We start from the raw sequence: 24,925 nt of genomic DNA on the forward strand, positions 1-24,925 counted from the left end.
ATCTAAGAATTCGACACGACTGATAGATATTTTAATATCCTGCTTCGTAGAACTTGGAATTAATTCAGTGATGAATATTAGGACGATTAATTTTGCTCGGTTTAGACATTTTTTTACTAGTCTTTACTCTTCGTTCTTTAAATTTTATCTTGGCATTTCCTTACAGCGACATTCTCACGAAGATTAGAGTTTTATAATCGACGATATACTCGTAATAGCTCAAATCTTTCCCTTTTGTACAAATTTTACACGAACCTGATACTTTCGTGTTATTTCTTTTTTAGCCCATACAAATATACATATACACAGACAAACATCTTGTTTTCCATAGCCATGAACAACTATGGAAATTATGGATTGCTGCTTTATACATATACTACCGTTGCTTTACTTTTCGTTTTCTTGTTCGTTTACTTTGTATGCACATCGAACAAATAAAGTGTTTCGATTTCGAAAAGCGTGTTTACTGGATTCATTACTACTCAAGATATGTTTATCTAAACGTATTAAGTTGAAGACCTTGAGTCGAACAATACCCTGTTCTATAACATACAATAATAATCGTATCTCAGTGATATTGTTTGTGGAAAGAAGGAGGAAACTGATTAAGAATACATTTGTGCTATAGTACTATCGACGTCTGGGTCATGAACTTATTTCATATCGGTATTACAGATAGTTGGAAGATTAAACTTCCTATTAAGCTTAAATATCGATGCAGGTGAGCAAAGTTGAAAGAGAATATGACCAAAAGTTTTAGGTCGAAAGCTAAAGTTGAAACGAGACACCGAGATGCACTCGTGCATATGAGCGAAGAATACGAACATAACGTAGACACTATTACATTACGTTATCCATGTGTTTCTTGGCAAAGGCTAATTCAGTTGCTCAACGTTGCACTCTAGAGTGTCCTGAATATCTCGGCAAGGAGACATTATTAATGCATACGTGTACCGCTCTACGTTTATAATTGGCCCGCACGTTGTGTGTCTACAGATAGATCGATATATGTATTATCACAAAATATCTTAGCGATCCCTTTACTTTTTTCTTCCGTATTTTAACATACGTAGTTATATCGTAGATTCAAACAATATAACCCAAATCTTAACGTTCTCAATCTCCAAAAAGTCCACCCACCGCTTCGTCTGAATTCTTAAAAGTAACATTGGCAACGATCAACGATTAATTGATCGTGTCTCGTTTTAAGCGTTTTAATCGATATTTCAATGATAACGATCCAACTACACGAGGCAAGATGAATCGGACGAAGTACCGGTTGTATTTTTTATTCCATTAATACTATACCGTGATACGCGATACGTCCTTTTCTCCAGTACATGTTATTCCAAAACGGAGAACAGAGCCAGCCAAAATTCAGTTTCAAACGGGTAAAATACAAGAATGACAGAACGATTACGCAAAACGTTTGATTCAAAATTCGATCAAAATTAAAAAATCAATTACCGCAACAAATCAAACTGCAAATATTTAAGATGCAATGGAATCCGCTCGCGAAGCTTATAATTTTTTAACCTGGGAACTTCCATGATTACTCCAAAAAAAAAAAAATCGTAACGTTTGATCCATTTTTGCTGTTCGATCGCGTTGCTTCGCGACTCACGAGACACGCGATAAACACAGTATATAGAGAGAAAAGTGCGATATATGATCAAGATGTTTTAGTAAAAAAATGAAAAAGTTCTGTTCTCCGGAAATGCCTGTTCTCCACATTGTTGACCTTGTGTAACCCGAATCTGTAGACGCCTCGGCATTATGTGGTCCGTGACTATCCGGAAACCGGGGTGAGGGCTGCTCAAGAGCAGTACAGCTATGCCTACACCAACACCAGCTCATCGAGTTCCTCCTCCTCTACGGATCCGTACTCGTACAGCCGCCGTCCGCAGAGGACTAGCTACACCGAAGAGAACGTCGTCAAGAGGGAGAGCGGACCGTACGGATCATATTCGACCGAGAGGTCATCTAGGACATCGAGTGGTGGCGGTCCTGGAAGCTATCATTCCTCTTACGAATCCCACACTTCCGGTCGTTTACCTGGCGGTACCACTTACCGCCATTTCTCCTACCGCGTCTAAATTCCCGACCGGATGGCCTTCGATATTTTCGTTTCACCGATTTTGATCAAAGAATGATTTAACATTGAATTTCAATCACATCTTCAACATCTAATTTATATAGATACGAACATTGATTTTGGTGAAACGAAAGAACCGTCGACTTACGTTTTTAATTACTTACTCGAATCTATTCGAAGCTTCATCGAAGCGAATCAATTCGGACGAAGTATATAATTCGATAGGAAGACGGGGTTCAGGTTTTTTCTTTTATTTGCATCGTTTAAATATCGCCGCAATACGGTATTTGAAGCAACACGTACTACTTATATTATATTACTGTGAAAATGAATTTTGTAGCTGTACTTAGATGTTTCGTAGACGCGATAATTATAGAACACCGTTAAATACATTGCATTAATAGTTAAACGACACACTGAATATTGTAACGATGGTTATGTGAATCTTTGTTTCGATTTAAATAATAAATTCAAAAGTACCGCTTTACTTATTTCGTGCAATATTTGATCGACTTTGTTCGATGGATCCAACGTGTAGGATTTGTTTCGTAGTTATCGATTCTTTCTACTTATCGATTGTACGTATGGGAGTGTTATTTTTTTTGCTTTCGCATAGCAAATCAACAGTTTTATATCCGTGCAAGCATAATTTCGTTTCTTCTAGCGTGTGCAATGATAGTGTGAATTAATGAAAGAGAACGCATTAGTATCTTTGCGATCAAAATAAAATTATAAAGATAACTCGTCAGTATATCAACTATATTCGAATATAATGCGAACGTTCACTTTTGTGTATCAAACTGCTAACTGTGACTAACACCTAAACCCATCTCAATAGACACACAACGCGACAATCGGCCAAATTACTTGTTACAAATGATCGAAAATTCATTACAACTGTCGTAGCATTACTTTTTTCCGTCAAAGGTACACTTTTCCTTGCTTTTCCTTCTTCCCGTTACGTATCGCTTTCTATCGAGAGAATACATGATCGATTCGACCGATGATCACTATTTGATAATACGCACGTGTGTAAACAAGGAAATAAAGGAATAAATAAAGAGAAACATAAAAGAGAGTGCCGAAAGGGATACTATACTGCAAACGTTACTAACTGGCTGTTGTTCTTCTTCTTTCTATTTATTCTGCTTCCTACGTGACTCCTCGTCCCCTGCCGCTGCTGGATTGCGCCCGATATCGTCGAAAATCGATTAAATGAAACACAAAACATTCATCTTTATAAATACAACCGAAACGGAACAGCAGGACCGGCCGATTACCTTACCGATCTCCACGATTCTTCAGGTAAGTAGCATGGAATTGACGCTAATGGATAAGAAACTAGCTCGCTTGCGAAAATGTTCACGGAAAGTGTTGGATTGCAAATGCGAAATGCGGCAAGTGCGATTTCTTCTTATTTTGTTAAACGACGCTTTTCTGCTTATTTCATCCGCACTATTAAACCATCATTCGATCGTTACGTCGATCGCTAGAATTTGGCCGAACTGGCTCCTCTTCGATTAACCAAACTCATCATCTATCGTTATTCATTTTCGTAAATCAAGGAAAATATAGAAACGTGCACGCGTTCATCGATTCTTCTTACAATTAGCACGATCGCACACAGGTAAATGCTTTACTATCTCTAGTTATCATCGAAACAGCTGGAACATTGCTGCACGTAGCGATCACGGTAATCGTGATTATGTATCTAATCGATTGCCTATTGCGCTCTGCTACTAATCGCTCGAACGAATTTATGGAAACGAATGAGGAACAGAAAAGAGAAAGGGAGAAAGGGGGAGAGAAAGAAGGCGAGAATGAGAAAGATCATACGCTTAAATGGAGCTAGTGAGAGCTTGACAAGAGTACGCTTGTGAGAAGCTAATTGTCGCTGATGCCGCTGGGAACGTAACAATTAGTCGACGTATTAGTAAAGCAGAGTTCGTGCCTCTAGTTGAGAAGCATTCCTCGCATGCCATACGTGGCTCATAAACGGCTCGTGACTGTAATCCACCTGCCGTACCATACCGTGTACCATGGCGGCAGTCTGGTACCGATAAGAGTTCATGCGCGCGTACGTCCCAGCGTCCTTGCAGCTGAGATCAACAGGATACGCAACCTGACAAGACCGTCGACCGAATCCTACACGGAAAAGTACCTTCGATCCAAGGATCACATCGTAAGTCTGCCACGTTTCTCGTGATATCTGTTCAGTGCAAAACAGCGTCATCATTCGTGGCCATTAGCATGAGCGTCATCCAGTCATCATCCATGTCATCGATCGTATTACACCGATCATTGTCGTCGTCGTGTCTCTTCACGATTTCAACTCGTCTTCGACACGCAACATCTGGCATCCTTGTTCGGCGGAATCGCGTCGTCTTTTTAATGGACATCTCGAGAAATGTAGAGCTTTTACACTCCTATGATCGATACTTGACGAGTCGCACTTGACTCTGCGAGCATTGTTAATTCTTCGAACAGCCTGTACGAATTTCGTGTTTGGAGGACTACGCTCGGAGCATGCTTAACACCTGAAATTCATAGCTTCGTATCGTATCTTTGTCGCGTCTCTTCATTCCAGAATATAGAATTTAATCCAATAGAGTCGGTCAACTGGATTAACCGAATAACGAACAAATCGTAGTAGATATATATATATATATATATATATATATATAATTCCTCTCGTAAGAGAGTGGTCCTTCGTTCGACATATATTTTACGTGTCTCTCTTCGCAGTACTTCGACGACGAGGCGAGGGAAATACGTGCGAGAGTGGATTCTCTTCTTCGACGAGTTCACGTCTTCATTCCACGAGCTGTAGCAAGGTATTTAAGCAGCGATTGTTATGCGGTTAGAACGAAAATGAAAGCAATCCTAGAGCACGATTCTAAGCATTTGTTAGACGATCGAATCGCGTAGCGATCGATACTCCGAAATATATCATTTGACGGCACGATAATACGAACCGTTTAATTTTTAGCGACTTCGAGGAAGAGATAATACCAGAACGTATGAGCAGCGGGAATTACGTCCGTCGATTAATCTCTGGAAAACACAACGCGAAGAAAGACACGGTAGAGCCGATTTCCTGGTATGATGTGCCCGATCGAGGTAACTTCGGTAATCTGGCTTGCGTTAAATACGTCGCCGGCAAGCCACAATCGGTCAGGAAACCCTACTTCAAGGTTGCTGATTTACGTCCTTCGGACGTCAAAAACGATGTCAATTTTCTGAGTTACTACAGCAAGAACCGCGAGGCGGCGGCTAACGCCTGTGAGTAATTTCGATATACCGACGCGACGCCACGATTATGTATACTTAATGCAACGACGGTTACGAACACCATAACTGACAATCGGACACGGACGACACGTATGACGATTCGAGAAAAGAAAAACTCTCGAGTGCACTAGCTTTCCTTTGCGATTGACGTCTATATGAAGCAGACGGTACAAATCAACCAATAATTTACTGAATTCGAACACGAAACATGTAGAAACAATAGGAATACGTAGTAGTACGTTATAGCGGGAAAGTTTAATGCGCGAATGACACTAATTATCTCTCTCGAAATATAACGTGCAATTATAAATGCAAAGCGATTTCTTACTATCCGATGTGGATAAAGAAGAAAAAGAATTAGAATGTCATTTGGCATTAATCTCCCTCGCGCTCTGTTATCACATATATCTTAAAGAAAATTTTGGAAAATAAAAGCGGCCATGTGACGCCGTTGTGTGTACGTTTTTTTGGTTTTTTCTCTCCCGCTCGGTTTTCTACTTTTTCTTCTCTTTTCTGGATGGATTGCCATTGATCCGCTCTATCTGACAATTTTTGCTGTGCTGTGTTATTCTTATATTTTAGCGTATTTTTCCTCGTTCGTTACGTAGTTTCCTCTTTATCTTTTTTTTCCTCGTATTTTGTTCGTGGCTGTACATTTCTGTTATATTATATATATATATGTATATTGTGTCTAATGAAACATGTATGTAGCGACGAAGGTGTGAGACAAAACATTGTTTTTTTTCTCGTCTATGCTGCATCGAACGGTTCCGTACGTTTTTCTTTTCTTACTTTGTTCATCTTCATCGTCACCGCGCACATTAACGGAATAAACGGCAATCACGACGATACGCGGCTTGAAACTGGAAACCGAAAAGAAAGCAAGATTTTGCACGAAGACAAACTTCAGTATCAGGCAGAATCGGATGACTGGGACACGTACACGCGGGTAAAAATGGCAGAGAAGAACCAGTTCGGCTTTTTTCAACGTTTCAGGCAAAGGATGGAGGGATCGAGTTCCAGAGCTATACGAAGATCCAACAAAAAACAAAAAGAAGGAGGAGGAAGTGAAAGAAAACGAGACACCCGCAGAGGAGTGACTACGCTCGCGTTAAATATCGTTCCACTTTTTAAATCTACGAAACTATCGCCTTTTAATTTGGGAACGCACGTTCCCGCTTCTATACAAAGATGACTCGCGCAACATGTTCTTTATTCTAAGATCGATCGCGTGTGAAAATCTTTACCGAAAGTATTTCTGCCTGAGGTAAAAACCCGAGACTGATAGTCGAGTATTTCATTAAAAGTTAGACACGTCTATGTCGACTTAATTCGATTTCTATGAATGATAGTAATTTCGTAATAACAGTTACGAGTAATCGTTTGTATCGTTCTGTTTGAGCAAAATTTCATTTCTTTGAGAAATTTCTACGCACGATTCGAGTAATCTGTAATTATATTGGATGTTAATACGATGTTCATTATTTCGTTTCTCGTTGAATCTGTTCGACCTTGCCAGAAAATGTCCAAATAAATTAAGCATAACCGATGATTAAAACAGCACCGTGAATTGTTCCCCTTGCACAAAAATCGGGAAATTAGAAGAAGTGGCTTAGCAGTGAATGCATTGCTTCGAGGTAAGATTCCTTACGTGCTTTACCTACATTTCTAATAATTAGGCCGGCTGACATTTTGTTTCTGAACTGAAGTTGAGTGGTTTTCGGTTGTTGAAAAGAAACATTAATTTTAATAGTAACAGTAACGACACTGTAACGACAAGAGCGATATCACAGTATCGTACAATCTTGCATCAAAAGGGACGAAAGAGTCTCGCACGAGTTCATTTCGTGCTACGAGCGCTATCTAAATATAATCCTAATGAAAATGTAATTTGTAACACAAACGAACGTGAAATTCCCATCGGAGGAGCAAATGCTACTCAAGTTGAAACATGTTAAGTATAAACCGTGTGTTTTTATTCATTGACCATCGTATTACGATCATCGTTACCACGTATGTATAATCGGAGACAAACGCAAAACCGAGATAAAACGAGGACAACAATCCGATTCATCGTTTCTGCAAATCGTATTACGTCGTAATATTTCGTCGTAAGAGGAAATATCATACATCGCAGAAATAATTTCATCGCCGATATTCTCGAATTCAAAGTTTTTTAATATTCTAATTCATTGGTCGCACACCATCGTATGTGTAAATATTAATTTGCTTTATCTTTGTAAAGCATCCTATCCGTGTCGATAGGACATGATGAATTAACAAATACGTTTTGTATCGTAACACACTTCCCAAATATTGCCCTGGCTAACGTTTTAATCGCAGCTTTACTCCGCGTTTTCACTCGTGTTTATTTCAGATACAGAAATATAGCCTCGCAGGAATCTTGATCGTTAACTGAATATTTACGTTTCGTATTATTCTATAGCGCCAGATGTGCCGATGACGGAAAGAGAATTACGGAAGGGTCAGTAATATTTCTCACTAACTTTCGTCGATAAATGCAACCTGTACATGTTATTTCGTTGTCCTTGTTCACGTAGTTTGACAAATTTTAGCGCGAGCGTTGCAACCTGATTTGGATGAATCAACGCTGAGGAAAGGTACGATTCTTCTTGAAATTCCAAGTGTTCATGTTCCATAAAAACATGACATCGTGATCGTTCCATGTGTCTTGTAGAAATTAAAACAGATAAAGAAACGGAATCAAAGCCAGAAAAGAAACGTGGATTTAAGCGAGGAAAAGCGGAAACGAAGGGAACAGAGGACGAAGCAACCAAAGCTTCGACATTACAATCTGTAAAGGAGCTAGAACCGGTAAACGAAACTCAATCTAAACCGGAAACTATAAAAGAGGCTGGATTTGCATCAGAAATTGCAAAACAACCCGAACCCTTGCAAGAATCCGAACTCAGCAAACAACCTGAACCTGCAAAAGCACCTAAATCCGCGAAAAAAGTCAAACCTATGAAAGAGCCGGAACCTGTGAAAGAAGCGAAACCTTCGAAGGAACCTGAACCTGCGAAAGAACTGGAACTTGCGAAGCAACCCGAACCTGCCAAGGATCCGGAACCTACGAAGGAACTGGAACCTACCAAGGAACCAGAGCCTTTGAAGGAACCAGAGCCTGAGACGGAAACGGTGTCTGTGAAGGAGCCGGAACCTGTGAAGGAAGCGGAACTTGCGAAAGAAGTAGAACCTGCGGAGCAAGCAGAACCCGTGAAACAATCAGAACCAGAATTGGAAGCTATAAAAGAGCCCGTGAAAAAATCCGAATCCATGAAGGAAGTGGAATCTGTGAAGGAACCTGAGCCACTTGGAGAACCTGCGAAATCGTTAGAACCGGAATTAAACTCGGAAAATCCAGCGGAATCTATACAAGCGGTTACAGAAGCCTTGCAAGAGTCAGAATCAGAAGCAGTTCAAGGGCCGCAACCGATATCCGAGCTAGAAACCAATCAAGAATCTATGCCGAAATCAAGTTCAGAACCTCAAACTACAGAAGGTGTAAGTGAGTCGGACGAAACAGACGAAAAGAAGGCGACAAATAAAGTTGGTATGTTGATCCGAAAAAGAAGATGCCTAAGAATTGATTAAAACAATTGTAGGTAGACATACCGAGTCAGCTGGCGAGTATAAAATGTAACCAGATGATTATGATTATTATTATAGTGTACAATTATTCCCAAATCTATTTTATGTTGCATGATATTCGTTTTGTATCGTATATAATTCCTTTGTTCGGTCTTTGAAAACGTACCGTAGTGTATTGTGCGCGAGACGTTGCACAAATAAAAGTTGGTCGATTTAAAATTAAAATTTTTAAGCAAGGAAAATTTTGATCGACCAGTTAATAAGAAGATTTTAATTTCAGTGAAACATGACAAGGAAGAGGCGGTTAAAAGAATAGAGGAATACCTTGTTAAAGCTGTTGAGGAGGCGAGGTGCGTAGTTTTTAGTAAAATTGGCACGTATCGGTAGTTACGATATTATGTAAGAAGTAGGACTGTTGACGAAACGATTAACATCATAACATTGAACTCGGCCGGGTAACCTGCTAATCGATTTGCAATCGACATACTAGCCAAAATTTCAACCTCTGTCGAACTGAAATCGTAATTGAGCTGGCGGAACACGGGTATCTAGTAATGACGCTATAATCGACCACTGAAAATATTTCATGCGATCCTTCGATGATTTGTTATAGGACTGAGGAAGAAAAGAAACAGGCTGCCGAGGAAGAAATAGCAAAACTCGAAGCGGATGAGATGAAAGCATGGGAAGCATTGCAGGTAGCGCAGGAACGTTTGGCGCATCTTGACGAAATTGTCGAACAAGAAAAGGCCGAAGCTGAAAGAAAAGCCGAGGAGGCGAAAATCGAGGCTAATCGATTGGAAACCGAAAGAATACTTGAGGAAGAAAGGTATAATTTATGCATTAGAAGAAGATATGTGTTTTTGAATTGTGAATCACGTATGATGTAACTGATGCATAATTTTGTATATTAGGAAAATAGCAGAAGCTAGAACAACGGCTATGTTAAAGGAACAGGAGCGAATGATCATAGAGGAAGAACTCGAGAAGGCTCGTGACCAAGAGGAAACAGAGATAAGGTTAGCGAATGTTACGTTCGACGATCCAGATGAAGTGAAAGACATCGAACATTTTCAAGACGATGTGATAACCAGCGATATCACTGATCAAGAAAGGGAAGAAAGGCTCTGTGATCCAGTTACAGATGACGATACGAGGGTAAATACCAATTTTCAATAACTAACAACGTCTCGACAACTCATGAGTAACGATTAACCCGCAACTACTCGCAGCTTCCTCGCAACTGCAACTAGTGGCAACTAAGTCGTAACTACAACTACTGACTACTGATTAATGATTACTGATTAGTGATTACTGATTACTGACTACCGACCACTCTCTCCACTAAGATGTTCTTTTTATACCAGAGTTTTTGGTATTACTACAACGTACACGTGCTTTACAGCTGTTGATCCAAGATGGTCAAGTACATCTTTTTTAATTTCCCAATGTCCTAAAGGTCCACGGGATTATGGCCTATCGGAATTATCCCTCCCTCCCGGTCTGTCAGCTCTTTTACTGCTTTCTGCCTGTTTCAGCGGTTTTTCCTCGATTCTACATATAATATTAATATTATACCTTATTTTTGCTATTTTCTACGAAGGTCGAAGATGATGTGCAGGAAGAAGAACGTTTTGAGATGGCACAAGATCCTTTCGTCGAGGAACCAGAAGGAGCGGAAAGCAAACCTGTAACCGGCGGGAATGCCGTCGAAGAATCGCCAAACATCGAAGAAGTAACGTCTGGTGGAGAAGAGAGTTTCGAATGGGCTGAAGAAGATGCTTAAAAACTTCTCAGAAATTACGTCTCCTCCTTACAAACATTAGGTACATGCTATCATTGTCGCGTTCCGAGTATTACCATTGCATCTCATTAAATCGCGTACAAGAATAGGATGAACATTTGTCAATTTCGGGTATCGTCAAACGTCGTTCAATTTAAATCGTTTTAAGTCTTTTTTTCTTCTTTATCAGCTTCAAACTATCTGCATCTATTGTTAATGCGTACGTATGGTTTATTGCTGTCGAGACAGAACCACCGAATCGAGAATGAATATCGATTTTTGTTGGTTTGTCTATAGCAACGACTTTATGGTTAAATATCATATGAAAATGATCCTCTTAATGAACTTTACATTACTATATTTATTTAACATTACGTCCATCATCAAACAATTTTATATTATATTCTTACACGTAAATCTAATTGTATAGATCACAAATACAGATATGCAAATAGAGCGGCAGAGATACGAGAAAGAAAAAGGAAAAGCAAAGGAACGAGGAAACGAAAAAGAAAAGGAAAAAGGAAATGATTATTTATTTCCCAGGCGAAGAAATTGCTTAGTGAATGTTCCAATTATATAGAGTATAGAGACTATTGTATAATATCGTCGTATTTATTTCCTGTAATTTATCTTCCTGTATACGCTTATTCTAACATTTCACTTAATCGATATCAGAGAATGCTTTCCTAGGTCTTACGTAACGTATAAATAATGTATACTACAATTGCGAATGAAAACGAGTATGTAAGAAATTATTAATTTCATATCGGTTATGCTGGAAATAGAAAGTCGACAGAATTTTATAATAACTATGCAGAATTAAATAATTAAATAATTATGCAAAATATTACCGCAATGTTTTGAATGGTAGCCTTTTTAGCGTGTTTTTTTACGAAGAAAACCAGAAATATGTGGCGAACAACATATATATATCTATCAATTGTCATGATGTTCCTACACTTTATTCGCACAGTGCTTTTCGTATTTCTAGCACACTCTGTATATTCACATAATATTTATTTCGATTACACCTCTATAGCAATAAAAATTAACAAATGAGTATTCGAGAAGGATATATTATTATCATCTTCACATTTCCCTTTATTCACATCTGTCCATTTCTAGGTACATCTATCATCTATGAGACTGTGGAAACTTCAAAACCGATTTTTTTTTGTAACTTCAAGTCCTACGTCGAATATGAACATCGGCAAAGTTATTTTTACGGTAAATCCTGATTGTGTAAAATAGAGAAAATGAAAACATGGTAGAACGAAACGATTCGTTAAGCCGTTTTATACCTGTTGAAGTTTATCTCGGAATAGAATAGAGAGGAACCAGTGGATGAATGTATAATAGAAATATATTTAAGTAAGTGTAAGTATAAGTACAATGTATGCTAGTCCAGGTCCGCACAGTTTGGGTCTTCCTATCCTTATACTTACCTAAACTTCATCTTCAATATTATTATTCTTTTAATCGATGTTAAAAAAATAAATGCCACAATTATAAGGTCGCTTTCATAGGAAGAACAATCGCGTATATCTCGACTTTCGTTAATATTACATAATATCGTTTCTAATACAAAGACTGGGCAAATCTATGTTAAAAAACACATACATACATACATAAATTTTACTAGTACATTGTGACCATCGATAGCGGATCATAATTTCTTCAGAATTAACGCTAGCCAGAGGGCGGAACACAAGATACGATCATCGAACGTTATCATATTTATACGCAACTCTAGAATCACGTCAAACGTCAAACATCAAAGAAAATGGTATTTAATTAAAAGAAAAAAATGTTCATAACGTTCTAACTAAGATATAAATGATGAATAACGTTGAATTAAATGCCATACGATTAATTGTATCGATTGGTTGATTTTCAAAACGAAAAACCGTAAGCGACAAGGCAAAATCGTTTGTACAAGGCAGGAGGGTCGTAATCAGGAAACCGATGATCGTCCTAAACGTCCGTCGACGGTACGTTGGCCTACCCGTACTATCATAATTTTCAGAAATGAGCGCTGAGATTAGAGAGAATTGACGTCATCGTCGCGACAATAAAAAGAGGGATTCGCGTTCGTTCGTCCGTCCATTCGCAGAGAACGATGTGTATACATATCACTGAATCGTCGTCGGCAATGAATCGTCGAGAAAGCAGGATGCAACGTAAGCACAAATATGCATGTATGGATATATATATATATATATATATATATATACATAAATTTGGAGTTACACATTGAAAACGTTGCGGTTGAACGCATTATTTTTCAATTAAGGGACGTCAATGGCAAACGTCAAGATCTTTTAATAAATTTTCTCGGAATATTGGATATCTTGATTTTCCCTTACTTGTTCAAATATTTAGGAATTTCGATCGTTTCACCACTAAATATGTACATCTTTGTTCTTCTTCCTCCATCACGCAAACGTCAATCGTAATAAACATTCAAGGGATATTTATGGAAGTCTTTATAAACAGCGCATTTACGTCGTCTCGCATGATAAATGATATATGCAGTACTAATATTTCTAAAGCGAGTTATATCCGTAAAACTGAAAGATTTTAAACAGCCATCTTCGTAGTATCACCCCGTTCTGTGTGTACGACATTGACAATGAATTGTGTGAATAGTGCGGCGCGAACGTAAGCACAAACGGGACCTTAGAAAAGTCGATTCACCGATGGAACCGTGCTCTCTTGTGAAATATACGAGTACAACAGCTCCTTCTCTTCAACGATTCAAGAATCTCCGAATTTCACAAAGCGGAAAATCGGCAAAAAAAAAAAAAAGAAAGAAATGGAAAAGATGGTAAAAAAAGTAAGGAACAACACGTATCGATTATTGTATGGATGGTTCATCGCGATTGTAAAAAGATGCGAAAGATTAGAAGATTACTGGTTCTGGTACCGATATGCTACGCCATAGTTTAAATTGAAAAATAAATTGAACCAACCAATTGGTTTGACGTAAAATAATTACAACTATAACTCGTATAACTAGCGACGAGTGAGATCGTCATTGCTGTCGTCATGATGAATCGATGACAGAGGTACTGCTTTACGCCGACTCGATAATAGCACGATATATGTAAAACTCTACTCTATTCTAAGCGCGCGCGATGCTTCGTTTCCTAATAAATGAAATATAAAAAGACCGCGAAAGATCAACTGATAATGGGAAAGGAACGCAATATCGTGAAAGTATTGTTTGTTACTTTCGTACGAAACGTACGAAACGAAAGGGGAAAATGTGGAATTCATAGCGCGAAGGAAACTTAGTTGCCCAATGTTCAGGACTGACGTCAGTACAGAGTTGTTGGCGCCACTGTCCTATGACGTCATTAGGGGTGTACTTGGGGTGGTACGCGGGGGTGGTCGGGCTTCAGAGGCGTAGAATTCAGAAAACAGCAATAAGAATTTTCCCGATAATCCTGAATGTCGAAATAGAATGCTTAGTTCATAATGATAAAAAAAATGTTATCGACATCCTAATGATTATTTGTTAGTATCTTTCGCTCTCCTAGTCCAAACATATTTAACAAATAAAAGAGAAACGTATCTGTATTACACCCGAATTCCATTGCGATTGTATTCTTACGCTTTATTTATTGAAATTTTATTTAGAACGAACAAGGCGCCGTTTAACTCGATCATCAATCGATAAAATAACATTCACTTTAAGCTCCGATGTCCTATTCTTTTTCCTTTTTGGCAGCGTGAACCAAGTTGGTCGATCGAATAAGAAACTACATACGTACGAGCAGCTATCTACTTTTAACCATTTTATTTCGCAACATCGTAAATCGATTTATCTACATGCCACGAATCAGAGTTATGAGATAGTTATTAGCAAACGCTTGAAAAGGTATAAATTTATTGTTACGCCACTGGGTTAGGCTGTCAAACACGTGCCACATTCAACCCTCCAGGTCTCCGCCATTTTGGTGTTGAAGTTGGGTCTCTCATCCTCTCTCGTCCATGTAATCTCACTTCGTACTACTCCAACCTTCCTCTTACAAGTCTACGTTATTTTACCGATTCTTTAGCGCGAAATCAGTGGCGTAAGCATCGAGTCACATAAAGGCCAATCGTAAAAGTGAAAGGTAAACAATAAACAAATGACAAAAGCTATACTCTACCGTAATCAACAGCGATAAATTTTTTTATTTCATGTTTTATTGTGTCTTCCGAAAGGATATTTTTACGGGTACTCGTTCGATCGGCGGGAGCCGCGTATTCGTAACTTCTCGTAAATCTGGCGAAACACAAGGAAAAAAAGAATCGGAGTGTTTTTAGCTTTTCTTTTGGAAAGGCTCGTCAAACGAAGTGGACGATTTACGAAATTTACGATTTCTCTGAGAGGAAGGCCAAAACAACGAGTGCCATTGAATTTTCACACCAGCGTTTAAAACCGAGAGGTTTAAAAGGCTCTCGCGTAAAAAAGCCTAGATCAAACCAGAGAAGACGTAAATTCGAGATAACTTTGTCACTTTCTTCTATATCTTCTGCCGCCTTATATACATATATGCAACGACGAAGTAATTCCAATTATTTGATTACATCGAGTTATCGTCGATAAACTCGATTACGCTTAAAATCAGTTTAATATTAGGAAATGGATACTCTATACAATACTACATACGTTTACGTCAGTATGCAAGCCTCACGTGATTATTTAAACCTATTTATAGTACGTGATACGGTCAAATAGGAGTAAACTGGTAAAATTCCGCCAATCACGAGCAGGAACTTTCCATCAAATCGATGATAGCGTAGTTTTTTAAAAAGTCCATCTGTTTATTAGATATGCTAGGAAGATGAGAAAGGCTTTTAGGAATGTGAACGTGTCGTAGTTGAAAAATAAATGTTTTCTCGAACGCTGCGGGAACCGAGTGAAATTTCCTGCTTTAAAATACATACAGACACATAGTTCATAGAGTGTTGCGCGAAGCAAACGATACAATTGGGCAAATGAAAGTAGGTGACTGCGAACAATAAGCCACGATGAACCAAGAATAAGATTCTCTATTCACTGTGACGCATTGCAGTGAATCACAATTGAGACACGTCACTCATCGTTGAATTTACAAACTGTGAACCGACCTCGTGTTCCACCGTGTCAAACTCTTCCTCTCTAATACGATTTGATCTGTGAATTATACCGAAATCGATTTAGATCCGCTTGAAAATATCTTGATTCTCGTCTCGCAATCCCGCATGTACATAGAATCGATAATTTCTTTCTAGAAGCAAACCTAAAAAGTAGCTCTCTGTTAAAACTATTAAGAACAAAATATGTACAGAGGTGTTAAGACTTGTGATAAAACATAATTTCTCCTCCGAGGGTTCTCTCCTTTGTTTACGTCATGTTATGTCAGTCTGTGTAAAGTTGAAACAAAACGCGATCTATGTTTGCAAACTTAAAACGATACGCATAAAACGTCTATCAGCATTGGAATAGGAGAACTCGTACATAGACGGAAAATAAAATAAGGAGAAGAATCTATATGTTCAAATTATACGTTCGATGTGCAAGAGAAAGGGAGGACGAATCAGGGGTATATGCAATCGATAATATCCACGGACAAAAATACTCTTCAGCAGCTTATAGACTTTCAGCGTACGTCGCGGCATGACCGGACGTTCCAATCTGCCGGAAAAGATTTTCATATATAACTTATTCTTGTTGAAAAATATTTATGATGTAAGCTTAATCGTGATCTACGCATCGAAATATTTAGACGATCTTGAATCACTGGCGCCTCGATAAACGCTGTAAATACTTTCCTTGCATTCGTTTTCTTCGGTGATCGAAATAAAAAGAAAAGTCGAAATTTGATTCGCGACAACACAAAAATTCCACTTGCGTTACGGTTGAAGCTACATAACTATAACATAGTTGCGATTTTTGGTAAAACTTGCCCAGGAAGTATTTAATTCGAGAGAAAACGAATTTGAGTGATTAGAATAGATGAATGCACGGAATTCCGGATGAAAAAATTTGAATTTATTAACTTGAATCAGTATGCGTGGAATCTCGACGCCCTCGCAATTTTTGCTAAGAGAAACAAACTGTTCGTTTTTTCTTCTTCTTTCTACCGAAGAGGAACATTTAACCTCGATATCAAATGTCTGATGCGTTAACTCAGGTTCTGAATCCAAGGTCTGGTAACCAAGGTCTTAATCCCTTTTCGTTTGTCTAATACGCGAGAGCTTTTATTGTAGAAATTCAAAATTTTCGTTCTAAATAAATCGATAGATACGCGTCTCTACGACGTTTGCGATTGATCTCTACACAGAAACAAATGTGTTTTCTATAAAACAATTCGGCAAGGTACCAACACTAACCTTGACGGAAAATGACGTTGCCACGTTTCAAAGTAAAGTCTTTTCGTTATCAGATTATTCGGACTTTTCTTGCACGTAATTAAATCATAGAGCAAAAACGGAATATGTAAATATATTCCACGGTAGGTATATAGTCAACGATGGTCAAAATGATTATCTTCCTTTAATAGCAAAATATCTCTGAGAACAAAATTATTGAACACTTAACGTATATATCTCTTGCAACGTATTTAACAATGATTTTTCGCAGCGATCAAAGATTACGATCTATGCAAAAACGGGAGAGCTCGATAAGATACAGTATCAGTATTGACGCACATACTTATCTCAAAGACAGTTCATTTTCATCTTTATCGAAGACCTTACAATTTCTTCTCGTTTCGTTCCTGATTTGACACACACATACAGGTATGTTCGACGATTGCTATCGCTGACGCACTTGCGTTTATTAACTTCTCACGATTTCACACCGTGTTTTAGGTACAGTTTGGATAGTCACCGCGTTATTTATTTTCTACCTCGTCACGTAATTAACTCTTTTATTGACTAATTCGCTATGCCTGGATCAAATTTATTTGGGGCTCACGTTATTTCCATTAGAAAGTTAATACGTCTTTGATAACCTGTTGTACGATACATCACATACATTTCTTGTAGAAATCTCCACATTTCCAGGGCAATTCGCGCCTCTCATTGAAACTATAAGCTTTTCTCAATCTACAGGAGAATGTTGACTGATTAGCTGACTTTAACAAGCGAAAATAGGTAGTCAATCGTCCAGCAAATGTCCTGAAAAAAACCTAGACGAAGAAATAGAAAAGGAGAGTGCGGGAGAAGAAAGCAAAGAACGGGGAGATAAGCGTGGAAGGACGCAGACAACGAGTAAGCTGTTTCGCTCTACGTAGCAATGGTTAACCACCGCGCTCTCTGCGCGGTATGGCATACCGCGACAAAATTAGCGACCAACCGAAATAATTTACCACTGGACTCCTCGAAGAGTTGTATGGTCTTCGTCTCGTGGTGACCCTGAAATCCGACATAGATCGCTCGCGTTCCTGGCGCATCCGCGCTCATTATCACCCAGATACTTCTCACGGGCATCCAATCAAAGATTCCCTTTCGTTCGGAATACATTGTACGTGATATTAATGGACGATCCATTTACAGCATCGACTAGCACGTAGCGTCACGTGCATCGACTAACAACGGGACACCCGGATTATAATCGAGAACTAGCGATTTAAGAGTTTGTTATTGACTTCATAGAAACATCGACTATTGAACTCTTGTACGAGCAAAAATTGCTTTTATTAACAAATAGATGAATTAATTTCAAAGAGAACCCTAAAATGCTCGTGAAATATTCATTTCCTTATATACATATCCTCTAGACGTCTGTTTCAATGAGATTTCCGTGAATTCAGTTATCTTCCTGTTTTTTGATTTTACGTGCAAAATACAATTTTATTACGCAGAAGATATAAATCGAAATTCAGAGAGAAGTATGAACGTCATTACGAATGATTCATCTGTTAGTTAAATAAGCTGCCAATATCCGCTTCTAAGAAACATTGATTCGAATATAGTCAGTTACTTTTCTTTTGTCGCTAGTTTGTCACTTTAAAAAGATTTTTCTCGTTCGTACGGTTCCCTCAAGCGCAATCCGATTTTCTATCATAAATTGCTTTCTCCTTCGCTGGCTTTTGTTTCGACGTGCCATTAACGAATAGAATCGCGAAGAAAAACAATTACGGACAATTGTTAATTGCCTGTGCACGAATACTCGACGACGCTTTATGAAATCATTTAACAACAATAACGACCGATCGTTTAAAAATAGATCAACGGAGTTAAAAATGAGACGCGCAAGAATAGAAATACAGCCAATTTTATACGTCGATTTCATAATTTTCATTGAAAAATTGTTATATCTTGGGACAAAACATCGTTTCACGGTTAGTAATTTTGTAAAAGTATCAACGGCGCGTATTCCATTGTCTCGATTCTTTTGGCATTCGATTAGTAATAAGCATATCTATGAACGAAATGAAAACGGAAGCTTCTTGAATGTATGAAAAAAGAAGGAATATAAGAAGGAAAAGGCGGGGTAGCATGAAATAAAATTTGTCGATTGCATCCCCCTTCTCCGGTAAAGCGGTAACCTGCTGTTGAGGTTGTAGCGCGGCGATAGAGGCCAAGCAGATCAGTCTGCGCGAGTCTCTCGAGTAGTGAACGTTGTGCTTTCTGCCGTGTCGTGTCTTTGGATGCGTTCACTGCCCTATCTATTGAAACGTATTATTTTGCTTAAGGATCTTTTGTTCTTTTCCCCTCATACTGTTCGTTATCAAGCATAGAAAATTTGCCAAACTCTTCCTTAACTTTTATTTAAAGGAGGAAGAAGAGACGAGAGAAGTTGCTCATACAGCAGGAACTTGTCGAACACAGATGGTCAGAGGTAAGTAATTACATTTATCCCTTCGTCTTCCATCAAAATTTCGTACTGTTGTTAGATGCCGCCTTCGTAAAATATAAAAAGTTCGTTGTCTAGTCATTTTGTCTCGCTAGAATTCGTCCGCATTCGCTTGAAATTTATTTGAAGAAACAAAAAGAAAGTGAAAAGAAATTGCTGACATTCGAAACTGACGCTCGTGCAGGCATGGTCCAGACACTTGTGTATTAACTTGTGTATTTTACTCGTACATTTGAGTCAAAGATTCCGGTATGCAATTAGAGCGAAGTGCTTTTAACAGACCGCCATGAAAATGTTCAGCTCGAGATCGACACAGGAATCTCGAGTAGAAACGTTACAACTGGTTCTAAACGGCATTGACGTTTATCCGGTGTAATAATACGAGAGGATACTTTCCTCTCTGTCGGCTCGTGACTTTCTTACCTTCTTCGTTTCTCTTACGTTTAGCTCGTAGAAGTGGTCACGGTTCGTGGATATTTCGTGTGCAGGTCGCATTGTCTAAGGTCGCGAAGCACTCCTCGCTCGAGCTCGATCCTCCTTCCCGTGTGGTTACGAAGGTCGATTCCCAGCTTCTACCAAATAAAGAAAATTCCTTCTGTATAGCTTGTAAAGCTGTGTGTTTAGCTGTTTCACGGCTATACGTATAACCGAACGTACGATTAGTAACATTTAAGAACATTTAGTAACGAAATATTACATATAGGTACTTTCTTTTCGAGCATCTTTTTTACTGTAATTAACATCCTTCACACACAATGTAGCATCGTTGGTCAAATGTGTTTCCAAGGTGATTGCTCGTTAAGATCTCGATGCCTGAATAGGAGGAGATATTTAGTTCACGCGGTGCTTAATTAATCATTTTATCAACGAAACAGACGTAAGCTTTGGTCTATGGGGCCAAGGTTTCGATCTCGTCGTATTCGCGTTCGTGATTCTATTTTAGACAGATCGGGATACCATCTTCCTTATACATCATCGATTATTCTGGCGAATTCGCGCTAGCCGTCGATAATCACGATTTCTCAGCAATTAGCTATCACAGATAATGCACCTTCTCTCTCGATTCGCTCTCATTTTCTGACCTCATCGTCGAACTTTTAAACGCTGCTATTACTAGCAAGGGCGAAATGCATTCAGTAAAGTATAATTGAAATTCGCGTGGTTCGTAACGTAGGATATGACGTGTGAAGCGTACACGTGTAAATGCACCCGATTTGGTTCGCTTCCATCAGATAAATTTGTACACGTCGTTCACAGAAAATAGTCGGCTATTTATTGGCTTATTATGACGAATAATATTTTTTACCGGAGATTCAATTTCTTTTTGACCTAACAACTTCTTCGAACGAAAGCATATTTTATAGGATCTTTATCGTTTGCTCTATGATCGATGATAACGGCTAATACATCAATGGCATGCCAATCGATCTTCGTTAAATAAAACGATGCAATGCAATTTACGTAAGAAAATCACTGGAAATCACATTGTTGGCCTTATAAATGATAAACGTAGATGATAGCGTGTCAATGCTAATATTAGATAATATATTTTCGTCCAACGCGAAGACAATTGATTTCGTTTCGATCGAAAATTGGTTTTGCTTCTTTCGCGCAAACAGGAAACAAGAATTACAGACCACAAATAAAGTAACTATCATTGAATCGTTTATAGCTGTTTTAATCTGTTCTGGGAAAAATCTTTTTCCACGAGCGATCCAAGATAAGCATTGTCTTATGCTATATCGAGTCTGAATAGTTGTACTTTCCGATATGTATGTCCGTTGTCTTGAAATAAATGAAGCTTCTTTTACGCATCGTGCCCTTGCCAGAGAAGTGTTCTACGATATAAAGCGTAACGCGACTATATATTTCTTTGAACAATCGAGTCAACCATCTTGACTCAATTGCCAAAATGCTCACAAATTATTTACTGATTTCGATATGTACTCTGTACGTACGAGAATCTCATTGTCTGGCAAAGCGAACGAAACGTTATCCGTGTTATGCTGTCTTAAAATTAAATAGTATTTAATAATATTCTTAGCTCGACACAGAGAATACAACGATCACGTCAGAGCTATGGGCCTAGCTATTTGTCACTCGATGAGAAAAATAGAATAGTTTTTAAAAAACCAATTAACGTCACTATATATTGCGTTATCCGCAAAATCATCCTATCATAAATCTTTGCCCGTTCACGTGTTTGTATATTCCTTCGGAATTAATGAATTTACGTCACAGACATAGGACTCTTTGTTTCAGGGTCGTTGCCTGATATCGCAGTGACGATGGCATCAGGAAGAGAAATTTACGGTGCATTCAGGTAAGCGACAGCAAATCTTTATAAAATCAAAATTTTGCAAAACTCAACTGATTTTGATCGATATTGAATGATAAAAAGCAAGAAACAAAAAAGAAATACGTATAAAATATCGTGTGACGGAAATAGGAGAAGGTAGAGTCAACGTTAATCCTTGATCGCAGTGTACTTAAGAATATACTCAGTTATCTCGATCGAATCAAGCAAACATCTCTAAACGCGTATTCAAAAGCCTGCAGTAATAAAAAATGAAATACGAATGAAAAACATGAATTTAGTTTAGTACACAAATAATACGTCGATTTTGACTTCGTTGATCACCCAATAATCTAATAACAAACAAGTCTATTTATTTAAATACTTTTTCCGATTTCGAAATCTCATGATTTGTAGATTAACAATAATAATTCATATATTACGAAAATTGCCATGTTTCTATCAAGATCACTATATCGCAGCCGGCATTCAGCCAGCATAATAGATCATGACGCAAATGAGTAGACTCTCTTCCTTTCCCCTTTTCCCCCCAACAGAATGTTCTTCCGGTACAATTAAACCGACACTTTCGTTTCGATAATAAAAAGTCTCGTATATATCGTTTCCTTCTTCAATATTACTGAAATATTTTTAGGGTTCTAATACAGTGTTTTACGTAAAATCAATTCGTTATCCATAGCCTAGACTACGTGCTTCAGTACCAATGACGTAACATTGACGCAAGCGACAATTGTTGCCACTAGAATGCTGCAGGGCAGAACGTCGATAGTTTAGACCAACTATAAAAATCACGTCCTCTTTGCCAGCGAATTGCGCTCTTAAAACTGAAATTCAAAATACAGAATAGACGTCTTGATTATCATTACTCATTACAATTACTTGATTACTATTAATCGTGGCAAATAGTAATATCTATGTATCCAGCGACAATAATCTTTTCCGAAAATATCTCGTGCTTGAATCGAGCCTCAAATTCATGTTTTAATTGTTTTCCTTTTTTTTTTTACTTAAAATTAAGACGAAAACTGTGCATCTCCCAAATTAAAAATCATACCAATAGTCGATAAAAATATTAATTGTTAAGTTGTCGATAGAAGAGATATTGTAGATTTCAATGTTCTCTTTAATTTACAGTTTAATTGTGGATGACGTCGATTCTCATTCGATATCAAGCGAGAACTCGGATTTAGATGGTTTGTCGAATGTAAACAGCTCTCAGAATTCATCGCCTCAAACTCCACTGGACAGTCCAGGCGGACCTCGAGAAAAAATTAAACAAATGCAAGTGGAAGCCGAAACTAGAAGAGGAGAATTCGCAAGGCTACTCGAAGAACATGCTCAAGTAGTGAGAAAGTTAAAAATGATGGAGGCCGAAGAGCAGCTCTCAGCAACCGGAAACGTAGTGGGAGCTACGCACGCGTGATTCTATCATTATTGGTCGCGTAAAGCAGTTGTATGATTGGGACCACCGCGCCTTCGCGATGCGCGTCGATTCTTTAAATGCGATGGCAAATTACAAAATTTCCGAAAAATGTTGCGTGAGATTAAAAATACTTTTTTGCGATACTGATAATACCACGATTGAACAGAAAATACAGCAATGTTAAAATGTAAGAGAAAACTATTTTTTAAACAAGCATATTTCTATGGATAAAGGTTATTAATTTCTACAAAATGAAATTTATGAGAATTATTTTTAAACAACCATTTGCAATGCGAAATGTTGCTTTGAATAAAAGCGATCAAAATTATACGAAAATTAGGAACAAAATTCTTGATCAACAACTGCTTACCTTTAGAAAATTTGGTTAGAACTTTATAGCCATGAGGAAAATCTTGGCGCGATGGTTCAGTCCTTAAATGTGAAACGAAGTTATTGCGCCTCGCTCTAATTACATCCGAAGCGCCGCAACGTTTCCACGTTCGTTTTTACTTCATAAAAAGTAAACTTCTACTTTGCAAACAGCGGATTTATAAAAGTAAAAACGATCAATCGAAACTTGGTTATATTGCTCATTACCCTAGAAGAATTTGGCACAATATTCAAAATTAATTAGTTCGAGAAGATTATCTCGATTTGCGTTTATCATGAAGTCTGAAAAACTTCTTCTATAAGACAATAATAAAAAACAATCGGTATACATTCTTGAAACCATGAGATGTATCCGATGTATGAACATACGCAGCAAAAATGGCTGGCCTAAAAGTGTAGTACAAACTTTCAAAAAACAAGGAACGAGGTATAGTACTAACCTGAATAGCGAGAGTCTTCGGTTTTAGCACTGATTTTAATACGCGATCGTTTATAGGATATTTTCATTTCCAAGAAAAACGTCGAAATCATAACTACGTAGTACGTCTCGATCAAGTACAAGCTTCTACATTTTATAGCATTGTATATTTGAGTGTTCCATATGTATAAGTAAATAATTTTATATACCATAAACATACATACATATGATAGCATAGGACTCTAAGCCTGCCGTAACACACGTAAACTTTCTGTAAATAGATTTCTTTTTTAATATGGTACTTCTCATCGTCTAAGGTGTTTATCCACAAGAAGCCTTACAATGCAGTTATACAGTAAAAAAAAATCGTTATTGAGAACCTTATTTCGCGGTATCTTATAAAATACTAAAGGTTCGAGTTAAATACGGACCAACAAATCACGAGTATGATCTTTCTTGTTTTCACGTGCACACTGCATCAAGTTTTTATTGACATAAATTAGGTATTATTAGGCATTTATAGAAATATGCACATATACATATGTAAAAAAGTATATAAATAGAAATATTCGGCATATATGTTAACCTCGCTATTATTAAAAACTCCTTCAATATAATAAATCGAGCACGCAATGTAAAAAATATGTAATCTCGCTCTTTTTCCCGATAATGTTATTTTCTAATCTTTAAAAATTAGTTTTCGAATCAAAAGTATATATTTGTTCAACTTGATAATGAAAAAATGGAACAATATTTC

General features: G+C 37.9%; 2 protein-coding genes across 8 annotated transcripts in view; both read left to right on the top strand.

Annotated features, from left to right (window-relative positions):
• The window catches only part of LOC138186346 (neurofilament heavy polypeptide-like), a 57,300-nt gene that overhangs the window by 3,434 nt on the left and 28,941 nt on the right, over positions 1–24,925 (top strand). Inside the window, exons 2-13 of one of the 7 annotated variants that reach the window (XM_069126150.1) lie at positions 3,359–3,400; positions 4,053–4,277; positions 4,841–4,929; positions 5,085–5,377; positions 7,833–7,871; positions 7,963–8,007; positions 8,085–8,960; positions 9,279–9,348; positions 9,612–9,827; positions 9,913–10,156; positions 10,602–10,824; positions 11,212–11,846. In XM_069126150.1, the coding sequence (XP_068982251.1) occupies positions 3,359–3,400; positions 4,053–4,277; positions 4,841–4,929; positions 5,085–5,377; positions 7,833–7,871; positions 7,963–8,007; positions 8,085–8,960; positions 9,279–9,348; positions 9,612–9,827; positions 9,913–10,156; positions 10,602–10,784 (2,322 nt within the window). In that variant the 3' untranslated portion in view covers positions 10,785–10,824; positions 11,212–11,846. Of the gene's footprint in view, positions 1–3,358; positions 3,401–4,052; positions 4,278–4,840; positions 4,930–5,084; positions 5,378–7,832; positions 7,872–7,962; positions 8,008–8,084; positions 8,961–9,278; positions 9,349–9,611; positions 9,828–9,912; positions 10,186–10,601; positions 11,847–24,925 lie in introns of those variants that run through there. The other 6 variants (XM_069126149.1, XM_069126151.1, XM_069126152.1 and 3 more) reach the window with 6 other exon arrangements.
• On the top strand, positions 19,339–24,753 carry LOC138186359 (uncharacterized). The gene is made up of 3 exons (XM_069126185.1): positions 19,339–19,605; positions 21,883–21,943; positions 23,072–24,753. Exons 1-3 carry the CDS (start codon positions 19,596–19,598, stop codon positions 23,358–23,360), a joined length of 360 nt encoding a protein of 119 aa, XP_068982286.1. The 5' UTR covers positions 19,339–19,595; the 3' UTR covers positions 23,361–24,753.

Source organism: Bombus flavifrons, chromosome 13 (genome assembly GCF_040668555.2).
Source record: "Bombus flavifrons isolate JBK064 chromosome 13, iyBomFlav1_principal, whole genome shotgun sequence".
Taxonomy (NCBI): domain Eukaryota; kingdom Metazoa; phylum Arthropoda; class Insecta; order Hymenoptera; family Apidae; genus Bombus; species Bombus flavifrons.